The following is a 14,433-nucleotide window of genomic DNA, read 5'->3' on the forward strand; positions in this document are numbered from 1 at the left end:
ATCATCTTGGAGGGGCTGCATCTCTCCACTGCTTTGGTATTTGTGCAGTGGTAAGTAACTCTATCTTTCTAATCAAACCAGGATCTCAGCTTTTATTTAAGCTTCCAGATATTCCTCCTGTTTGGGCCATTAGAAATATGCCCTTATCCTACTTTACTACTAATCCTATTGCCCTGAATCAGATCAATTTACTTAACTCTTGGCTCTGATGTTCCAGTATGCAAAAATGGGGTTAGCACTTCTCTACCAAGAAATTGGTATCCAGCAAACCTTCCCCCAAGATTTGTTGGCAGATCATCTAAACTTTCCATTACTTTGCACTGGCCTATCACTAACAACAGCTCTCAGGTAAATGTGAAAATCCTGAATAAATCTTACAAATAAATATCTTTTTGAAAACTGGAAAGGAAATAGCATGCCAAACCTTTTACAAAGTGTTTTTTAGGATGCCAAGTTTTTTGTTTTGTGAGCATAGACAGGTAGAAATGAATAACATAAGGTTCAATTATTTCATATAGTGTTAAGATATGCTGAATTTGGAAACATAGTTTACTTAGACACCAGTGCTTACTTTACAAGCTTTCAATATTATAGTTACAGCCTTCAAACTTTTAGAAGACTGTAACCATTTTTATCCATTTCTTCAGTTTATAGGAAATAAAATAAAATGTAGAGTTTTGGAGTAAAACAAAGTTTTAATACTTTCTTGCTTTTTCAGTGTCAAATAGATAGGGATAACACTCATTTTTCTGAATTTGGCCAATAGAAATACACACATTAGATTAAAAAAAAACTTTTTTGGGGGATCATCTTTAACTTTGTGTATCTGAGTGTGTGAGGGAGAAAATTCTGGGGTTGAATCTGGGTTCTAGTCCTAGATCAAGCTCTCATGAAATATGTGACCTCGAACCCTTATATAGATACGTTTTCTCATCTTTACAGCATGGATTTGACATGCCGGAGCTGGACTGCCTTTAAGAACCACAGACGATTTTAAACACACAAACATCCCCAAAGAAAACAACAATAATAACAGCACACACCTCAGGTGAATCTGAACAGTCAGGTTTGAGAACTACTGAACTCGGATCACCCCTCAGATACACTTTTAAACTAAATTGTGAACTCCTTGTGACCACAACCATACATTATCAATCTAAAGTGCTTACTATAGTGTTGCCTTGAGCTCAACAATCAAGAAATGTTTATTGACTTGGGTTTTATTTTTATATGCTAATATGGCTGGCAGTTTTTGTTTCTTTTGATGCTTTCAGGGACTTCTAAATATTGAAGATTTTCACATACAAATAACAGTCTGACAACTAAGATTAGAGAAGGTAAAGAATAAACTAAACTAGACTTGCCCTAAATGGGACCAGAATTTCTTTAAGGGGTTAGAAATAACAAAGTCAGAGAAGCATAGAGGCAAACATAATTTCAAAGGAATTGCTGAATGCAGTGATACAAGGATGCACAAGGTGTTTCTGTTGGTGTGGAGAACTGGGCAGAATCAAACTATACCTAATTGTACAGTGCTTTACAATTTATACATTTCATTCAACTACATCATCTCATTTATCCTTACAAAGCCCTATATAAAATATTGCAACCTCATTTGTAAAAATTAGTAAAACGAGGCTCTGAGGGGTGAGAAAATAGAATTTCAGAATCAGAAATAACCTCTGTTAGTGTCCCCCAAACTTCGGTCATTTGCAAATCACCTTTATTAGTTTTGCCATATCTGACTACCACCCATACTATTGTTTACCCAGTATTTTTTATTAGGTTGACACACTAACTCTTTTTATTCTAAGAAATATTTTTGAAATTATGGGTTTATAAAAGTTTATTATGTTAACTTTTAAAAAGTTAGCATTATAATAAAATAGAATTAAAAAATTTGGTGCCATGCTTTAGAACTTTCTTCAGCACAATACATGGAAATCTTAACACACCTGATGACCAAACCTTCAGTTTCTGCTTGCACATCTGCAGTAATCTTAGACAAGTTCCTTAATTTCGCCATACTTGCTTCGTCATCTTTAAAATGGGAACCCACAGGATTCTTGTGTGGATAAATAAAGCCGTATATTTAAAGCTATTAGCAGTTTCTGACAGGTACTCAGCTTTCGATAAGTGTTAGCTATTATTATTAGCTTTAGGGCCGCTTTCTTTTTCTTCTTCTTCTAATATTCTCACAATTGTAAAGTCCTTTTAAAACTGTGTCCCCAAAGACACCCCTGTTCCTTTCCCCAATTTGACTAAACTGCCAAAAGTTGAAAAGAGGACTTTAAAGTGACACGTATACTCATTATTGTTATCGTATTTCCCGTCATCACTTGCCTTAGAGTACGGAGGTAAAATAATAGGCGGGCGTCAAAATCCTTCGATTTTAGAGCTTTTGCGGGGGATGCCAAGACTGAGGTAGAACAGCCCTAACCCTGGCGGGCCGCCCATTGGGCAACCTAGAGCACACCTTTCCTCAGGCCAAACCCAGCGCGCCCGGGGTAGTCCCGAGTTCTCAGGTCACCTCTCAGTGACAGCCCTTTCTTGAGTTCCTTCTCCTTCGCGTCAGTCTCTCGTTCTCTCACCCCGCTCCTCTAGACTAGGTGAGGTTTCCTCCCTCACACTCCTAGGCGGCATCGCGTCAGTCTGGCTTATATATTGTCTCCTCTGAGTTTGATCTTTCGCTCAACCCCTAGTCACCTCTGACTTAGGTTTCCGTCTCGCCGAAGAGTAGCTACCACCTAGTGCAAGCACCTTCCCACCTTCCGTAAAACCGGCGATCGCAGTGGTCGCTCTGAGCAGTAAGATTTACCGGCTTAACTGAAGCACCCGCTCCTTTGCTTGCTGGGAGATGTAGTCCCTGGACTGGCCGCTTTAGTTCATTGTTACTATCGCCGGCGGCCAGAAGACTACAATTCCCAGCATGCCCAGGGACAGACAGGATGACCTGGGTCGGCGCCTCCACGTGACCACCCACTATGGCTTCCCTGTGTCAGGTCCAGCTGTGTAGTGGCTCGGTGTGATTTGTTAGCTATTTGAGGCAGGGTACCCTCGTCAGGACTGAGACATGCAAAAAATTAAATCTCTCATGACCCGACAGGTAAGTCGCGGCGGCTGAAGCAAAGGCTTCCTTCATCTCGGAAGTGAGAGGAGCCGAGATGTTCTGTCCCTAACCGGTGGCGGGCGGAGACCTAAGTTATGGGTGGTGGCAGGTGTCAGGGGGACTGGGAAGCCGGGGCACACCCTGGAAGACTCACCTGGGCCGCCTGGATTGGAGCCCTGCTCCAGCAGGTACCCGCCTCCCAGAAACATTCGTATAGAAAGAAGTCATTGAAGGAATTAGGATATCTTTGTCTCCCCTCCTCCTCTTTTTGCCATCTTTCCAGAACAGCCCCAGCTTCCTTGCAAGGTCTTCCGCATCCAGGCTGTCTGTCATATGTGAGCTGATAGCCTGGGTAGGGTGGTGTGGTCTGTGCAGTAGAGGTGACCTGGAAAGAGTGAAAAATGGATGATTTTAAGACAGCATTTGTAGCTTTTGGATTTTGAGCAAGTCCCCAAACTTTGTAGCTTACTTGTCTGGATGTAAAAATAATTATTTTTGTTCATTTTATTTCACAGTTCTGTTATGAGGGTCATCAATAAGCTTATATATGTGAAAACTCTTTGTGAAATTCTACTTTAAAAAATTTATTTTTGTCATGGCAAAATACTGATCTTTTCTTTTTTTTCCAGAATGAAAATTCATGAATAAGAGCTTTGGCTATTTTGTAATCTGTCTCATAAATGTTAGGGACCTCGTAATAATGCCTCAGCTTCGTTTAAGAAGTGCAGAAATTTTCTTTTATGTACTTATTGATTATGACTTTATTTTAGCTACCTTATTTACTTCAACTTTAATATTTCACTAGAATTGGTCATTTTATTACTTTAATATAAAAGATAATTAAGATTAGAGTTTTAAATCAACATGGCTTTTAGAAGTTTGGAGAATGTGGAAGATAATCGTTTAGTGGAAGGTTTATTTGTGAGATTTTTTCTTGTTGATTACAAAAAGAACTCAAATTCCACTTTCTTATTTAAGAATTCACAATTTGAGAGAGATATAAACAGGTTACAAATTGTATATTTCTCTTGCATAATACACAAATGACCCTTACATGATTATTTTAGTTATGTCAGATTATTTTGTTAATGGTGTGAAAATATATATCAAAATGTTCTGTGAATCATAAAAATATTTAAGTAAGTGGCTAGTAACATTTGTCAGTTCCTCACATGTGTGGAGTACTGGTATTATGCATCCTGCTACCTCTTACTTGACAATGAGTTTGGGTCCTGCTGTATCCTGTGGTAGCTGTGTGACTTTCGGCAAGTTACATAACGTTTTTAAGCATCTGTTTCCACATCTTTAAAATAGGAATAATGTGTACCTTATGGAGTTAGCTTGATAGTGGTGTTTATATGATACAATGAAGTTAAAGAGATTAAGGTGTTAACAGAGTTCTTGGGCATTATCAAGGAAGTGCTTGAACATGGAGACCGTTAGTTACATTGGCGACACTGATGGTGGGAAAGCAGGAAAACTGGAACCAGGCTGTTGCAGTAATTCAAGCAATAGATAAGTTCATGCTGACTTTGGTACCTGTTTGATTTTTAAATCAATATATACTTTTCTACATTATACTACTAATACTTCTGAACTGCCTTTGGGAGGCTGAATTTGGACCTTTGTGTATCAGCTAAGTTTGATGCTCTCTCAAGTTTGTTGCCTGCCATACAGTTCAGTGTAGTTAACATTGTCATAATTGTATGGTAGCTGTGGTTGGTTTAGGTTTTTTGACCTCATTTTGTAAAACTGAGGAGAGAAAAAAATTTCAGATAGGAGTGATAAGTGTATGTCTCCTAAATGTAATGCAATTTGCTGAAAATGGTAACACTTAAGCCTTAGTTGCTTATTGAATTACAGCACGTCAAACCTGTGTTTAATTGGAATGGAAAAAAATACATTAAAGAACACATACAAAAAGCTGGAACCATACTGTGTACAAAGTGAGGTAAAATTAGGAGTTTTGCACACATATTTAAAGTTATCCTAATTATATATGTTATGGCTTGACTTTCACATATTTGATACTGATGCACAGTTCTTGAATCCATGAGGTATGAAATTAGTATGCCTCCTATTTACATTGAGGGTTTGAATTAGTACAGTTGGTTATTGGGTTAAATTTAACAGGATTACAAATAAATGTACATGAAAGTATTTCTTTGTTTGAACCTGGAGGATGTGCTAATAATATATATTGAGTTAATGTGGAGAGATGGAAATTAAGGTCTGTGAAATTTAAGTTTTCGGGCATTTCAGCTGTCCTGGGAACTTTGTTTGCAAAATAATGGGAGGAAGGAAGGCTTTGTTAGCTCTCTTTATTTAAATGAGATCTGTTCTTCATCTTTCTCCATTATGCTGGCCTCTGTTCTTTCAGTCCATTCAACAAATGTTTATTGAGCACTTTGTGCCAGGCACTATTGTAAGTAAAAAAAAAAAGACAAGTGTTAAGGCAGACATGGTGATAAACACTGTAGAGGAAAAGAGGATAGAAAGTCCTGGGAATTGTTGGCGATTTGAGGTCACTTATAATTTTAGATAGGATGTTCATGGAAGGCCTCGCAGAGAAGGTAATATAAAAAGACCCGAAGGGAGTGAAGAAGTGAACTCTGTAATGTGGATATTTGGGAAGGAGCATTTCTGATGGAAGGAAAGGCAAATGCAGAGGCCCTGAGGCAGGAGCTTGTTTGAGACATTGCAAGTGGCCAGTGTGGGTGAAGTGAGTGAGAAGAAGAGTAGTGGGAGATGACGTCAGGATAAGGTTAGATGACTGAGGGCAGGAAGCTAGATCATATAGTACCTTATAGGTAATAGCAAGATCATGGCTTTCATTCTGAGTGAAATGGCAAATAGAGGAATGATATAATCAGACATAACACTTCAGACAGACCATTCTGACCCATGTTTTAAGAATAGATTGAAGAGGGGAAAAGAGCAAAACCAGGGAGACCAGTGATGAGGCTACTATGGTAATCCAGGTGAGAGGATGGGTGTAGGCCTTCTACCCTAGTGGTAGAAGTGTTCAAAGAGATCAGATTGTGAATATCCTGTAAATGTAGAGGTGACAGAATTTCCTGACAGATAGGGTTTGGGCTGTGAGGGAAAGAGAAGCATTAAGGATGACTCAAAATAGTTTGGCCCCAGCAATTGGAAGAATGTAATTGTGATTTCCTCGGATGGATAAAACTGAGAGAGGAACAGATTGAGGGAAGAGACATGGTTTTTGTACTTGTTAATTTGACAGCCTCTTAAATATTCAACTGGAGAGATACAGTAGGCAGTTGGCCAGATGAATCTGAATTTATGGGGCGAATCCAGGGTATAGCTAAAACTCTGGGAGTTACAAACATGTAGATTGCATATAAAATGGTTAAGATCACAGTGGAATGAGTGTAGATATACAAAGAATCTAAAGTTGGAGCTTTTGAGAATCCAGTGTTAAAAATTCAGGGGGAAGCAGTGGATCCAGGAAAGCAGAATGAGAACATGTAGCTCGTGAGGTAAGAAGTCTTTAGCTTCCTGAATGGCACCTGGAATATAGCAGATGCTCAATAAATATTTGTTGCATAAATGTGTGATAAAGAGAACAACCTAGAAGAGTGCCTTGAAGCCAAGTAAAGAATTGAAAAGAGTAAGGAGTGATTAGCTGTGTTAAATGCTGAAGATTGGTCAAGTAAGGTGAGAGTGAGAATGAGAAATGTGCTTTTGGATTGAGCAGCATGGAGGTCCTTGGTGCCCCAACTACAGCAGTTTTCATCAAGTTGTGGGGAGGAAATCCTGATTAGAATGGGTTCAGGAGAAAATAGGGGGAGAGAAATTAGGGACTGGGTGTAAACACTCTTGAGTTTTGCTGAAAGAGAAGGAAACACAAATCATCACAGATGCTGCTTTGGATGGATAAGACATAGTTGCTGGTTTCATAAATGGAAAATGAGGATTAATGTAGACATAACTGAAGTAGTCTGAAATGTTAATCTGATTTGGGTAAACGAAATGCAGAGGTAAGTGTTAATTTATGATGAATTTTCTATATGTCTGAACTGGGGAATTATCAACACAAAAATCAAATACAAAAGAAAATCAAATAGTGGTAAATGATTAGCATCAAAGTTTTAACTTAATAAAGGCGGAGAACTGCAGTTAAAACCATGACTTCATGCTTTAGAGAGATGAAGATAAAATAAGAATGACTTCACTTGTTAGTAGAAATTTATAAAATTGATAAAGTGTTGAAGATCTAAAGTACAGTTGAATGTCGGATGTGCTTTGAGACATTTATGTAATTCTTCATTTCTGTTTTGATAAAAGGAAAACATTTCTGTCATAAAATATTAAGAATTAGGGTTAATCATCACAGAATGCTTGAGATATACGAGACAGTATTTTTGGCTTCTCATATACATTACCTCTTTTACTTCTTATAATAGCCTATGAATGATCGTAGAATATAATGCACAAAAAGGATAGATAAGTTGTTCAAAACCACAGCAAGAAAGTCAGGATACAAGCTCAAGTGGTTTGCTTCAGAGCCCATTACTATAATCACTTCACTCTACATCCTCTTAACATGTACACAGATTTTCAATTTGTATTACTTTTATTTTGTACATTTGGCAGAAATTTGCCGTGTATTGGTATTGAATTGTTATATGGTGACTACTTTTTCTAGATACTGGTATATATCACATTTACATTGTAGGCATTGGTTTCTTTACAGAGTAGCGCTGGGGAAAGAGAAATTAAATATGATATATTTCTTCAGGGATTTCTGTTAGATTAGTGAAGCAAATCTATACAGATGGTCCCCGATTTACTATGGTTTCATTTAATGAATTTTTGAGTTTATGATGATTTTATTGAGATTATTAAATGTATTTTCCACTTATGATGGGTTTTAAAAATTTTTTTATCTTAAGTTCAAGGGTACCTATACAAGTTTGTTATATGGGTAAACTCGTGTCACAGGGATTTGTTGTACAGATTATTTTGTCACCCAAGTATTAAGCCTAGTACCCATTAGTTATTTTCCTGATTCTCTCTCTCCTCCCACCCTCCACCCTCAGGCAGTCTCAGTGTCTGTTTTCTTCTGTATGTTTCTGTATGTTCTCATATGATGGGTTTATTGGAACATAACCCAATATGTAAGTCTAGGAGCTTGTGTACTTTGAAAAATGTTTGTTTAAAAGACGTGTCAATTACATTTTAAAAATATATTTTAGGGGTGGTCATGATTTGGAATCAAATTGGGAAGTTTTACTTTCATATGTGTATATATAATGTATTTAGAAGTGTAGTTTGGTAGCTCAGCCTTGCCTTCTTTACCACTTTTGATGCTATTCCCTCATGACTGTTGGTAAGAATTCAAGACAGGGAAGAACAAACTGCCCAAGACTAGTAACATATTTTTTCTCCCTCACTCATTGAAAGGCATATTAAATCTCATTAGGCCTTTCTTTTTCCAGCAAGTATTCCTAGAAATTTTTTGCAATCAATTACATATTCCCATGGGAACAATGTGCTAATTTGTTGGAGATTGGAACCTGACCAATGACTTCTACCTAATAATTTCCTCATTTCTTTGTTGTTTATTCTGTTTCTGGAACTTTGCTAACCACTGGGCTACAGAGGCAAATAGGACTTTAGAGAAATTTAGAATAGGTCTCTCCCTTTCCTTAGGACTTAAAGTTTGGAAGAGAAAGATACATTTAAAATTTAAAGCTTTACTACTTTGGCTGAGGTATTGTCTTGGAAGATGTCTTGCTGAGGTGTTGTTTTGGAAAATGCACACTCCTGGTCGAAATCCAGAGAAACCTATTCATTAGGTTTATTTTAGGGCCTACGAATCTTACTGTTAACAAGTTCGCTGGGTGATGTTGATGGTCATGATCCAAGGGTTATACTGAGAAATACTGTGTTCTTTGAAGCTTAGGGATTTAGGAAGACTTTGTGGAGGAGGTAATTCTGAAAGTGGTGTATTGCTTTCTCATTTCTTGGAGTGGTAAGTGTGTCTAAGGGAGAAGGGGAGAGAAGAGTGGGTGGGCTAGATATTCTGGGGATAATGAAAGACTTGGGGTTGAGGCAGAGCACTTTGTAATAAAAAAGTGTAGATATGACCAGTGGTATTTTACAACAGGGAAGAGAAAATACACATCTCTATAGTTTAAAGATAAGCAAGCTCTTCTCTAAGTCTCACGTAGTCAACATAAGCATAGCATGTATTTTGGTTACTAAGGACCCTCAATATAGGGCACCTAAAGGACAATTTGTATCATCAATCTCTCCTCAAATTAATAATAGCTAATTTTGCCTAAAAACTAATATTGCAGGGACCTTAAATGTCTGCCTTGAATAGTCTATTTTTAAAAAGAGGATTTTAAAGAAAATGCAAATTGCTGATTTCTTTCTATTTTAATAATTTCCCCTGGTACAGATAAAGCTTTCAGAATCCCTCAGTTGATGTGAATATAGAAAGTACAGGGCACCAAAGAACTAAAGGACAGGTAGAAGACAGTGAGATATGAGACTTCAATCTTAATTTATGCAGCATGAATTAGATATATTGGTGGGAAATAATCAAGTAAAATGAAGGGATTACTTATATGTTAGCTTAGTTGGTTAGTATATTGTATCTATAAATCGTAATACTATTGCTTGGACTTTTTTCCTGATTGATTTAGTAATTATTATTGTATATACAAGCGCTTGTATAGAATGCTTTTTGTTATGTAAGTTTCTTTACTTTTGGCTGTTTTTAAATCATAGATGACTTAGACTTCCACCGTTAGCTGTAAAATTGCTGTATAATACTCTTTTATTTTAAAATACCAGAAGTACATCATTCTCTGATTTAGTAATAGTACTATATGTGTTAAATGATGATTACTTTTAGAATGTGTGTTCCATATTTTGAAGCAGGAAAACTTCTATTTTTAAAGTGGTCATTTCTGTTTCAGTAGGTGTATCCTATCCTTTTATAATTCTTCAGCATGATTAAAATTTTCCTTATCTTATTTTTTTTAAGGGTCTGAAAAGCCCTCAAGAAAGCCTCAGTGATCTTGGTGCCATAGAGAGTCTCCGGGTCCCTGGAAAGGTATCGATCTACATGTGTGAGCGTGACTTTTTATTTCCTTAAGAAAATATGGTTGCCGCTGGATCATAATAATTGATTCACAGAAGCTTTTCTTTCCCACAGGCAGATGGTGGTTAAGATAAGCTAGGTAAATTTTTATTGTACAGTAGGTATAGAGCTTGTTTCATTACACATTGGGATGCAGTATGTATGATTCATTATAGCAAAGCCAAAAATGCAAACTAGACAAATTTGGAATTTATTGTATTAAATTCTTAGCCTGAAAGCAGTTATATATGTGTGTATACACACACACACACACACTTATTGATTTATGTGCTCTAATTTGTAGAAATAAAATGAAATAATTGACTACTGACTTTTTATACTCTTAACACTGTACCAAAAATCATGATTATATTTTTGTTGTGGAGCAGAGGTTTTTCAATAAACATCTAAACCATAGTGTTTATACTGAATTGTATAACTTATCTCCTAAGTTGTAGGAATTTTAGATTTTAATTGTCTGATATTCATGTGAATTTCTCAGTTTACAAATTTTATATAGGTTATTTGAAAGCTAGCTGGATTCCCCTCAGAATTATTAAGTATTGTTAAATCCCTGCTATTTTTCTGGAGTGTTGCTGCTCAGAGCTGCCCATGTGAATAGCTGCTTCATCACAGATTAAGTTGGCATTTCTGAATGTCTGTTTTTGTATTTTTTTAATTTGAGAGTGACACGTGAAAATACTGTTTGTTTTCTGCATCAGGCATTTGAAAACACAGGGCATGCTTCTCTTGATCAGCAGTTTAAGGCCTCTCCTTACACCTCAGTGTCAGCTCCTTAGGAGGATGATTTCTCATCTCTTTCAGGTGCCTTGCCTGCTGAAGTGAATTTTGTACTTATGTATTGCTTTTATTTTGGGTTAGACCCAAACATATTCTCCAAATGCAATAAAATTATAACCAACTCTTTTGCATGAAGTGGTTCAGACAAAAACTTAAAAAAAGCATTCCATATAGTTTTATATAATGTTATTAAAAATTATTGACTATGAAAAGGTTGGGAAATAAGAGATAGCTATAAATTCTAATTGACAATAATTCTCTTTATTTCTTTGACTTAAGAAAAAGATGATCATGCGTTATGAACATACCTTGAATTTGATTGTATTACATATTCCAGAATCAATGTTAAATTGATGAGTGAGCCTCTTTAAAAAAATACGTGACTGTCTTAATAAGAACTTTCTGTTGCATTTCCACCATGAGCCATGATGTTTTCCCAGTAGTGGTTGGTAGTGAATTTATGGTGATCTCATTACACAGTCTTCTTATTGACTCTACACCCCCAACTCCATCAGTGAGCAGTGCTGTCTGTACTTTTAGGATAACTGGCCTTGGGTGGAGTGGCCAGTCTGGGATCAAAAGGTCAGCAAATATAAATCGTTCAGATGAAGAGTAAGCCTAAAGCACTGGTCTCTTTAGCACGTACTAAGAAGCTAAGTTAGTTAAATAATAAAACAGTTAATAGTAAAAAAGGTATTGATGCTGTAAGCTTACATTTAACCTTAACACTAAGAAATCCCTACAAGCTTCATCTGCCTGTTTGTTTTTTTCTGTGTTCTCCTATAGCATAACAAATGATGGAGGGTGAACAGAGCTGCTGTCTTCTTTCTGGGTAGTTCTGAGAACTTAAGAGTGCTGGGTCCAGAGAGTGGCAAAGCTCCAGTCAGTAAACTGAGTCTTTGGATAAGGTTTGAAGTCAGTACTGATATCAAGAGTTAAGAAGACTCATATTCAGAACTTCCCTACACAGCATAGCTTGATGTAAATGTAATGTTGAGTATTTTTCACAGTGTAGATATGACTTTATACTTAGATCATACACATATATTTTAATGATTTATTTTTATATAATCGCTTTAAAATTAATGTTGCTGCTAGTTCTTGATGTCATTGAAAAAGATCTTTACTTAAGATCTTTTAAAATTAAGATTAAAAGCATTTTAACAGAATGGAAAATGTTAATTCAAATGATTATTTTAAAGTAACCTTTGCTTTAAATATAAAATTAATGTATACTCTAAACAGAAAACATGATAAACAGAAAAAGGTATCTAAACAAAAAAAAAAATCACAAAAATCACCAACACTGTCGAGGTTAACATTGCCTACTGGTCTTTTCCCTATGCATATTCAACAAATTTATTGAGTTTCTGTGTGCTAGAGATACTTCCTAGGGATTAGCAGTATAGCAGTGAAAAGAAAAGAGTTCTCTCCAAAAGTCAAAACTTCCCTGTTGTCAGAGAGCTTACTTACATTCAAGCCAGGGGTAAGGAGATTACAAATTAGAATACTGTGAAGGAAATAGGGCGATGAGATAAACTCTTTGAAATTGGCAGTTATTTTACAGGAAGTAGTCAGTATAGCTTTTCCACTCTCCCTCCCCAACCTTTTTAAAATGGTATTATACTCTAGAAATTATTTGGAAGCTTGGGTTTTTAATTTAGTTATATATATATATGTTACATAGAAAATTCTCACAGTATATTCTAGGTTTAAAAAGCAAGGTACCCATTAGTTTTGCTTAGGGGAGTACTCTTTGAACTTAACAATTTGTGCTATTTAAGTAGTCACTATAAATTTTTATATGGAAAACTTATAAACATTAACTTCATTTAATAGGTCTGCCTCACTCATAAGTGTAAGTACAACTTTTAAAAAACATTTCCCTGGTCTTCAGGAATGGTCTCCTTTCTTTTCATAATGTCTTTCTAAGTTGGGACAGAGAATTGATATTTCAGTGGCATTTTCAAGAAAGAAATAGGTTAGTTTGCGTTCTGTTACATGAAAAGGTTCTAGTAAAAAGGATAAGTAGGAGAAAAATATTAGGATAAATCATGGCTGTTTAAGTTTAAAATGGTCAAGTATTGGCAAATTTTATGTGCTTCAACTTGCTAGAAAAAGGAGTGTAGTGAAGGAGAATTGAAGGTCACTAGGTGTGCTTGATAAGCCAGATGGTATTATTTATTTATTTATTTTAGAACTATATAAATTCAAAGTGGGAAGAAACTACAGAAACTATCTGGCACAATTTCTGCATTTTATAGACAATCTGATCCTGTGCCCCATTTTAAGAGCAGATGCAAGTCAAATAGTAATCTGTATACTGGAAATTTGGAATTTGGGTGGATAAAATAGTATAGAAAAGTAGAAAATATTTAAGGTTCTTTTCAGAACTTGCTAGAGGAAAGGAAACTTTTAGACAGATTTCAGGAATTTTAGCTTAAATAGCTCAGTGCCAAGATCAGTGGTGCCTAAACTTTGCTGTACATTTAGAATCAACAGTCCCCAGGCCATCGCCAATTCCAATTAAATTACCATTTTTGGGTGGAGGCAAGTGTCAGTGATATTTAGAGATTCCCCGGTAATTCCAGTGTGGAGCCAGGTTTGTGAACCATTGGCCAAGATGAGAATATTATCTTAACAATGGAGCAACAGGAAATGGAGGAACTGTTCTAAAAAATAGTTTGAAAGTTTTACTGAGAACTTTTGTAGGATAAGATAGAATGACCTAAAAATTTCATTCTTCGAAATAGATTCTGTTATATTTCAAATTAGTGGGATTTTCATGCAGAGGTAAAGATACAAGAAATTAGGTAGCATTTACTAAGCTTGTTATCCATTTAAACATGAAATGTATTTTACTTAATTGGTTACAAGAATTAAGAATAAAACTAGTATTTATTATAATATATGATAGTAGTCAGAGCCAAAATGTTGCTAGTTATAGAACTTAGTAGGACTGTGTTTGAGAGTATTTGTTGAACCCAGATTAAAAAGTAAAAATACTAGTATTCAGAACCTTATAAATCTACATCCAACCTTTATTAATAAACACTTTCCATAGTACTTTCACAGTGGCACAATATGAACCTGAAAAAGAGTATTGATACTAATATTGTTTTATGAATTTTTACTGAAATGTTGCCTCCTCATAGTATTCTTTAATGATAAGACTTTTCTTGTCCTCAATTTAATTAACTCATAAATAGTAATGGGATTCAACTGTCTTTACTATTAATTGGTTTACCTTTGATTTTTTTTCATGAAAGAAAAATATAGTATGAAGTGACAAAATAAATGTCTGTTGCAGTCAACATTTGAGAATATATTTGTTTAAATATTTTATACTTCATCCATTCAACAAGTATTTATTGAGTACCCACCTACTCTGAAGCATTTCTGC

General features: G+C 35.7%; 1 protein-coding gene across 2 annotated transcripts in view; it reads left to right on the forward strand.

Moving 5' to 3' along the window:
- Positions 1-2,945: 2,945 nt before the first annotated feature.
- The window catches only part of CCDC132 (coiled-coil domain containing 132), a 121,384-nt gene continuing 109,896 nt past the window's right edge, over positions 2,946-14,433 (forward strand). For both annotated transcript variants that reach the window (XM_011955061.1, XM_011955060.1), the window contains exons 1-2: positions 2,946-3,106; positions 10,134-10,202. Coding sequence is in view for 1 of the 2 variants with exons in the window: in XM_011955060.1 (XP_011810450.1) it covers positions 3,074-3,106; positions 10,134-10,202 (102 nt within the window). In the remaining variant the exon portion in view is untranslated. The remainder of the gene's footprint in view (positions 3,107-10,133; positions 10,203-14,433) is intronic.

The sequence above is a fragment of the Colobus angolensis genome, unplaced genomic scaffold (genome assembly GCF_000951035.1).
Source record: "Colobus angolensis palliatus isolate OR3802 unplaced genomic scaffold, Cang.pa_1.0 Scaffold394, whole genome shotgun sequence".
In the NCBI taxonomy this organism is placed as follows: Eukaryota; Metazoa; Chordata; class Mammalia; order Primates; family Cercopithecidae; genus Colobus; species Colobus angolensis.